This window comes from Salmo salar, chromosome ssa04, assembly GCF_905237065.1.
Source record: "Salmo salar chromosome ssa04, Ssal_v3.1, whole genome shotgun sequence".
In the NCBI taxonomy this organism is placed as follows: domain Eukaryota; kingdom Metazoa; phylum Chordata; class Actinopteri; order Salmoniformes; family Salmonidae; genus Salmo; species Salmo salar.
Window position 1 is genome coordinate 59362370 of NC_059445.1, and position 8482 is coordinate 59370851.

Below are 8482 nucleotides of genomic sequence, written 5' to 3' on the forward strand. Positions count from 1 at the left end.
TCTATAGGCTGTCTCATCATTGTCAGTGATCAGGCCTACCACTGTTGTCGTCGGCGAACTTAATGATGGTGTTGGAGTCGTGCTTAGCCATGCAGTCATGAGTGAACAGGGAGTACAGGAGGGGACTGAGCATGCACCCCTGAGGGGCCCCTGTGTTGAGGATCAGCGTGGCAGATGTGTTGTTACGTATCCTTACCACCTGGGGAGGGGCGGCCCGTCAAGAAGTCCAGAATCCAGTTGCAGAGGGAGGTGTTTAGCCAGATGAAGGGAAATGCTGCAACTGTGGAGGTGAACATCTCTTGAAGTGCCCTGTTAAGGTGAAGGAGAATGAGGTGGCAAGGGTAAGGAGCAAGGGTAAGGAGTGTCCAGCATGACCCCTATCTGGAGGCGGTGAGAAAATCGGAAGGAACGAGTAGCGGGGAAGAAGCAATGGTAGTAGAGTTACCAAGACCAGTGAAGGTTTCTCATCAACCGAGGGATGGTGAAATGCTACATGTTAAAAAGGTGGACTCTGTATTATTTATTGCAATGGTCATAAAGGTCATAAACTGTACAGCACAAGCGGAGAAGAAGTCTAAGAAAATTGGAATCGTGAATGCCGCTGAATATTTTTTGGGTCTGTGATTTCACAGCCGAGGCTGTGAATGTAGCCCCATCACAGGCCCCTGAGCATGTGTAGGGATATATTTTAGAGTGGACTGTGATTGAAGAAGTATGATTATTTTTTATTTTTTTAAACATACAAAAATAGTTGACGTGTATTGTTTTTTATGATGACGTTTTCCCCCTTTCCCGATGTTTTTTTAAAGTTTCTTATTCAATACCCCGTCCAGATGGTGGCGGCAATCGCCGTTAACCCCATCGAAGAAGATACCAAAGAAGAAGAAGCTTACAGTGATAAACATGGCTGATACAAAGGGAGCAGATGAAACTACTCCAGGAGTTTTACAGGAAATGTTAACGTCTCCGTTGAATTTGAGTCTGCTTGCCCTCTGCATATTTCTTTTGTACAAAATCTTCCGCCGAGACACGCCTGCAGATATGGACGAGGTTGAGGAAACTCTGCCTAAACTCAAGAAAAGAGATTTCACGTTAGCGGAGCTACAACCGTACGATGGCCTGCAAAATCCAAGAATTCTTATGGCTGTCAATTCAAAGGTGTTCGATGTTACCAGAGGAAAGACATTCTACGGGCCAGGTAAAATAAGTTGTAGGCGCAACACCAGCTATTTCTGCTCAAATGAATGGTTGGCGCAACCGTAGCCAACTGGCTTGCTGGTCAGTCAGTTTTGTTCTTCGACTTGTTACTTTGTCTATTGAATTATGTGTATATATTTGTTTTATTTCGAAGTTGTGGCATTGGAACTACGACCATCTAAAACGCCACACCCCCTTCTTTATGAATCACCCGCAATCGAATTTCACAACACGCGAAACGGCGTGTTCTGCGGAGTTGGCGCAATGGCATGTAACCTCTCACCAAGCTGATTGATCCTGCACTGTCACACAACCCCCGAAGAACACGAACACCCTTCCTTAAAATGTATAGAAATTGCATATCTTCTCAGTCTGTATTGAGGTGTGTGCTTGTTGCCTTCATGCTATTTCAAAAATAAAGGTTGACAACAGGTGAATGCCTTGCGCTAAGGTTGAATGTTCAATTCAGCAAGACCATATGGTTGCACAAAAAAAGTATTGTTGAGGAATGTTGTAGAGCAGTATTAGCTCTTATTTCAAGGATTCAGTCTGTACCTTCTGTCAGTCTCTCAACATTTAGAATAGAGGACTTGTTGTTAGGGGTGCTTATCTTTGAAGCCACCAGACTACAGTAAGTTACTGTATCTCTGTTGGAGAGCATGTGGAATTTAATTAGCAGATAAATATTTTCTGTCTTCACAATCACATTTTAGTTTCTAAAATATTTAGCTGAATTTCAAATCAATCTCTGTGTGATGTTTTCCAGAGGGTCCCTATGGAGTGTTTGCTGGTAAAGATGCCTCCAGGGGCCTGGCCACCTTCTGTCTGGAGAAGGAGGCTCTGAAAGAGACCCACGACGACCTCTTGGACCTCAACGCCATGCAACAGGAAAGCCTCAATGAATGGGAGACCCAGTTCACTCGTGAGTTGATGCAGGAGTTGGTAGTAGTTGCTACAAAACACTGATCTACGTTCAGATACTGTATTTTTAACTTCTACCTTTAGGGAAATGGACCCCTTCCAGTGAACATCACACGCACCCACTATCCACTCAACAGTGCAAGTTGTTGATGCATCAAACAGCTTTGATGACTCTTAGAACTATTGGTGTTTAAAATGTATGTTTATGTGCCTCAGGGAATAACTTGTCTTGTAGTGGTCCAGTCTTTTTGTGCGTAAGTCAACTTTTGTGTTCCTCTTGTATGACTTGGCAACGATAGAAGAGTTGGCTACATAACAAACAAAAATATGGTACCATGTCAGGGGATAACGTAATACTACTTTGCATCAAATTAATCTGTTAGATACACTTTCATCTACATTACATTGAATAACTGCTTTAAATTTAAACCCACACATGGGAGTATTTTTTTTATTTAAACTTTCCTTTCACAGAAAAGTATGACTACGTTGGGAAGCTTCTGAAACCTGGAGAAGAACCCACAGAGTACACGGATGATGAGGAGGTCAAGGACAAAAAGATGGACTAGAACTCACAAGGGAAATTCAGATGCCTTAATTTCTTTCAGGATAATGTTATGCATATTGCCTTGTGTTGCAGCCATTGAGCGAAATGCTGTCTCCTGTATGGTTTTTGTATTATGTCATTGTCACGGACCACCTATTATGCTAATTTCATATGCCATTGACCTTCATTAACCTAAAATACACTTGATTTTGGTAAAGGTTAGAATAATTATTGAATACTGTACTGTCTTTAAGTTATACAGGTAGTATTAGTTGTAATGTGGAGGCTGTGTTTATTTTGGCCGTCTTCTAGATTTAGTCATTTTGACTAGAATATTGTCTTAGTCACGTTTTTGTCATTTGTATAATCATTAAGTCTAGTTGTCAAAATTATAGTAACAGTTGGCTGTTTTAGTCATCACATTTGTATTGCCTCAACCTATAGTAAACATAACTGACTTCCATGTGTACAAACCTATATAGCCTTGTCCTACCAACATATTTTTCTGCATAACATATTCCCAACAGCAGAAATATGACTAACATATGTAACAGTTATCTGGGTGTGTAAATTCCTAATTGAGCCTACATAGATATTGAACATTGCATGCAAAACAAACACACACACACAGCGCAGAGAGAAAGTGTAACACGATCACCAGATGGTGCCTCAAAGTAGTATGGGTTGGTTACTCCTCTGTCACTTGGTCGTGTTATTTCCATTGTTATCTGCCACATTGATGTCCAAAAGTAGAACGGGCTAATGACTATTTCACCCAGTGATATAGTCAAGTCACTAAACCTCAAGTCTGGATCGAGTCCGAAGTCCCCTGTGCTCGAGTCCGAGTCACCAGCGTTCGAGTCCTGGTCCAAGTGCTCAAGTTTGAGTCACTGGGTCCACATTAACTCAAAGTTATTAACCCAGTCAGCTATATAGTGTAGTGGCAAGATGGATTTAGTCAACTTGTTTGCCATTATTTTTGTGCCATCAAATGTTTAACGTTACCAGGGCCACTTTCATTTGCAAAACATTCTTGAATGTTGCAAATAGAAAATCCATTAATAGAGTCAACGTTATTTCTTATTCAACATGTCAGAGAGGCATTTTCTTCTACATAGCCTATTTTTATCTGAATGTTACTGAATGTTGACCTGCTGAACACACCCCTGTTTGTTGACTATAACTAGATGAAGTAACATGACTGAAGGTGTAGCCTAAACAAATGGTTAAAGGTCTGGTCTGCAAGTAGCCTAGTTTAAGAACGGCCGCTTTGGTTTAATGAATGTAAAATGCCAATAAACAATAGAAAACCGTTGCGCCGGTATTAAGGGTCATATCTTTTGAACAGTAATGGCTAGAATCAAGTCGTTTTCTCTGAGGAAAAGAGATTTGGCTAGTACGTTGGCTACAGAACCTGGCTATAAAATGCAGTGGAAAAAGTGGGAGGGTTGAGCGAGACCACAAATTCAAAATGTTTCTATTCTCAAGGGAGAGAAACATAGCTAGACAGTTTTACTATTAAACTTAATGTTGCTATTCTTTTATTTTGTAAAGCATCTTGTGTTTGTTAACCAGGCAAAGGGTATCTTACTAGAAGGCTGACGGAGACTGGTTAGCTATGGGGAAGTAAGAGAGTCGTCTGCACAATATGTATAATCAGACGCGGAGCCAAAGGAGCGCCTGTCTACCCACACTCATTGCTTGTTCCCACGCAGCTCACCAGTTGATGTAGGCTGGGCTGTGTTTGGCGGACGTGGAGCGTCCTTCCCAGTGCAGTATAGAACTGCCCTGAGCATCTGTGCTGCAAATATTAATTGTGCTTATCACTGAAAAGCTCTCAATCTTTCCAAAAACTCTTGTCCAATCCATGTAGTAGTCAGATTATAGTCTCACTTTAGTCAACTAAAATGAAAAATCATATTTGTTTAGTTATAGTTTTTTTCAGGGTCTCTTTAGTCAGTTATAGTATTGTCAATTGCCACTGAAAAATAGGTGTTGGAATATTTGAATCACTATTTTTGTTGATGAAATTAACAGCTGTAGCTTGATAGGAATTTATTTCCTTTTTTGTAATCTTGAGATGACCACAGATTTTCAATTACACAGAGGTTGATAATGTTCTGTCACATATATATTTTGTTTTGTTGAGTATCCATTAAAGTATCCATAAAAAATGGCTGACTTGGCCATTCTGAGTGATCCATCACTTAGTGTACCTAAACATCACATACTCTGACTGCACTGCAGCTAGTGTTTCTCATATGCGTTAGAGAAGATAATGCTTGATATACTTAGTCTAGCATTCACTTTCAGCATGACTTTAATAACACAATTGGTTGGATATTTTCACATACTACTAGTGTATGGCTTGCACTGGATGAAGTAGGTTTTTGGATGTTCATACTGTAGCACACATTTCTTCAAAATGTCAAGTGAACTAAGGCTGCTGCCTGTATCCATTATGTATGGCATGGCAAATACTCCCAGGAATGGGCCAGAACCTGGACTCGAATACCAGTAGACACAGGAAGGGAACACTACAAAATCCATTACTAAGGAATGTCATTGTCTGTGTGATCATGAGACTGATTTTGATGTGATAAATAAATCTCTCCAAATGGATAATCAAACTAACATTTTTTCCATTTTTTATTGTGTGTGTGAATGCTGGTCATGGGCAAGATATATTTCAGTAAACTGGTGACAAATATTTGAATACAATGCTAGTGAGGTATTGCTTGATAATGTGCATGATAGCCTCGAGACCCATAGAGGCGTAGTTCTTCCTGACGTATATGGTTCTGTGCATGACACGGCTGAAATAATATAAGGGGTTTAGGGTACAATTCCGTTACATTATTTACTCATCACAATGTCCTACTTTTCTCTGAAGCGTCGATTTTTTATGATGTAATTATAAATCCTGTATGAAGGGATTGCAGATGCATCACAAATCGCCTAGCAACCAGACCAGGCACCATGTTGGAAGACAAGAGCGCACAAATAGAATTAATAGAACAGACGGCCCCATTTAAGTCAATGATGGCATAATGGGTGGAATAATTATGTGTATAAACCAATGATGTACACTGAACAAAAATATAACCACAACATGCAAAAGTTTCAAAGATTTTACTGAGTTACAGTTCATATAAGCAAATCAGTCAATTGAAATAAATACATTTGGCCCTAATCTATGGATTTTACATGACTAGGAATCAATGGCGGTTCTATTTTTACATGACTAGGAATCAGTGGCGGTTCTAGCTTGCATGGCTCCCTGGGCGAACCCCCCCCCCTTCAGCGCACCCGCCAACAAACAAAAAAAAGCACCATTCTGCACTAACTGTAATTTTTATTCAGACATTTGGAACAACACAAATAAATAATCATAACATTTAAAACTGTATAAATGACAAAATGTACACAAAAATAAGACTCATAAATATCAAAAAGAAGTAACATAGACAAATAGAAACAAATTGTAGTACATAAATACAAATAAACAAGAGAATCAAATGATTACACTATTACCCTATTGCTAACAAAAACAAATAAAACTAAATTGCACGAATCCTATATCACACAAATACACAAATAGAATAACACACTTAAAAAAGAAGACAACCTGATTATTACACTATTGCACTTCAAACAAGAAACAAACAAACTAAATCTAAATTGCACAACTGCCATCTAAACTCTGACCTTTCTTGCCTTTCTTGATGCAAAGTCATCAATTACATCATCATAAGAAATCTGCCCAGCAATTGCATGTTTAATACTGATGACAGCAATTCCACTAAGGTGTTTCTGTGACATGATGGACCTCGGGTAGGATTTGATGACCTTCAGCTTTGAAAAGCTCCTCTCTGCTTCAGCTATGGTCACTGAAAGAGTAAGACAAATTCTGAGAGCAGTCCACAAATGTGGATACATTTCTGAGAGCTCCCTTTCGTGTATAAATATCAGCAGCTCAAGCAGGGTCATGGTCTTCGAAGGCAAGTCAAGCAAGTTCTTCAGTTCCTGTGCAAGCTCTCTGCCGTCCAAGTCCGAGTGCTTTTTATAGTGCAGTGTCATACTAGGGGCCTCACATTGTTCTGTCAGCTCCTCATTTGAGAGACTTTGGAAGGTTGACAGCATTCCAATTTAATTTGTTGAAATTAATAAAAAAAGAAAAGTTGAAATGTCTTGAGTCAATAAGTATTCAACCCCTTTGTTATGGAAAGCCTAAACAAGTTCAGGAGTAAAATTCACATAATAAGTTGCATGGACAATAATAATGTTTTACATTATTTTTGAATCATGTACCCCACACATAAAGAGACATTCCTATTTTATTTGTCACATACACGTGTTTTGCAGATATTATTGCGGGTGTAGCAAAATGCTTGTGTGTCTAGCTCCAACAGTGCAGTAATATCTAACAAGTAATATCTATCAATACACATAATCTAAAGTAAAGGAATACATATTTGGATGAGCAATGTCAGTAGAATAGGACAGAATACAGTATATACATATGAGATGAGTACTGCAAAATATGTAAACATTATTAGAGTGACTAAAGTTCCAATTATTAAAGTGGCCAGTGATTTCAAGTCTGTATATAGGGCTGCAGCCTCTAATGTGCTTGTGATGGCTATTTAACAGTCTGGCCTTGAGTTAGAAGCTGTTTTTTAGTCTCTTCGTCCCAGCTTTGATACAGCTGTACTCACCTCACCTTCTGGATGACAGCGGGGTGAACAGGAAGTGGCTCGGGTGGTTGTTGTCCTTGATGATCTTTTTGGCCTTCCTGTGACATCGGGTGCTGTAGGTGTCCTGGAGGGCAGGTAGTTTGCCCCTGATGATGCATTGGGCAGACCACACCACCCTCTGGAGAGCCCTGCGGTTGCAGGCAGTGCAGTTGCCATACCAGGCAGTGATACAGCCCAACAGGATGCTTTCAATTGTGCATCTGTAAAAGTTTGAGGGTTTTAGGTGCCAAGCCAAATTTCTTCAGTCTCCTCAGGTTGTAGAGGCGATGTTGCATCTTCTTCACCACACTGTCTGTGTGAGTGGACCATTTTAGTTTGTCAGTGATGTGTATGCCAAGGAACTTGAAGCTTTCCATCTTCTCCACTGCGGTCCCGTCGATGTGGATAGGGGGGGTGCTCTCTCTGTCCACGATCAGCTCCGTGGTTTTGTTGATGTTGGGTGAGAGGTTATTTTCCTGGCACCACACTCCCAGGGCCCTCACCTCCTCCCTGTAGGCTGTCTCGTAATTGTTGGTAATCAGGCCTGCTACTGTTGTGTCGTCTGCAAACTTGATGATTGATTTGGAGGCGTGCGTGGCCATGCAGTCATGGGTGAACAGGGAGTACAGGAGGGGGCTTAGCACGCATCCTTGTGGGGCCCCAGTGTTCACGATCAGCAAAGTGGAGGTGTTGTTTCCTACATTCACCACCTGGGGGCGGCCCATCAAGAAGTCCAGGACCTAGTTGCACAGGGTGGGGATCAGACCCAGGGCCTCGAGCTTAATGATGAGTTTGGAGGGTACTATGGTGTTGAATGCTGAGCTATAGTCAATGAACAGCATTATTACATAGGTATTCCTCTTGTCAGGATGGGATAGGGCAGTGTGCAGTGTGATAGTGATTGCATCGTCTGTAGATCTGTTGGGGCGGTAAGCAATTTGAAGTGGGTCTAGGGTGTCAGGTAAGTTAGAGGTGATATGATCCTTGACTAGTCTCTCAAAGCACTTCATGATGACAGAAGTGAGTGCTACAGGGCGATAGTCATTTAGTTCATTTACCTTTGCTTTCTTGGTTACAGGAA

At 40.8% G+C, this 8482-nt stretch overlaps 1 protein-coding gene across 2 annotated transcripts; it reads left to right on the forward strand.

Annotated features, from left to right (window-relative positions):
• The first annotated feature begins 861 nt into the window (after positions 1-861).
• On the forward strand, positions 862-3980 carry LOC106603476 (membrane-associated progesterone receptor component 1). 2 transcript variants are annotated; one of them, XM_045717145.1, is made up of 3 exons: positions 862-1198; positions 1964-2119; positions 2203-3980. In XM_045717145.1, exons 1-3 carry the CDS (start codon positions 904-906, stop codon positions 2310-2312), a joined length of 561 nt encoding a protein of 186 aa, XP_045573101.1. In that variant the 5' UTR covers positions 862-903; the 3' UTR covers positions 2313-3980. The 2 variants fall into 2 exon arrangements, with proteins under 2 accessions (XP_045573101.1, XP_014052693.1); XM_014197218.2 differs by having other exon boundaries at positions 866-1198; positions 2593-3980.
• Positions 3981-8482: the final 4502 nt, after the last annotated feature.

Bases quoted from the DNA above. Each gene is read 5' to 3' on its own strand.
- LOC106603476 (XM_045717145.1), top strand. From the start codon at position 904: ATGGCTGATACAAAGGGAGCAGATGAAACTACTCCAGGAGTTTTACAG. The intron at 1,199-1,963 runs GTAAAATAAGTT...GATGTTTTCCAG, and splicing joins AAAGACATTCTACGGGCCAG to AGGGTCCCTATGGAGTGTTT. The intron at 2,120-2,202 runs GTGAGTTGATGC...TTCTACCTTTAG, and splicing joins ATGGGAGACCCAGTTCACTC to GGAAATGGACCCCTTCCAGT.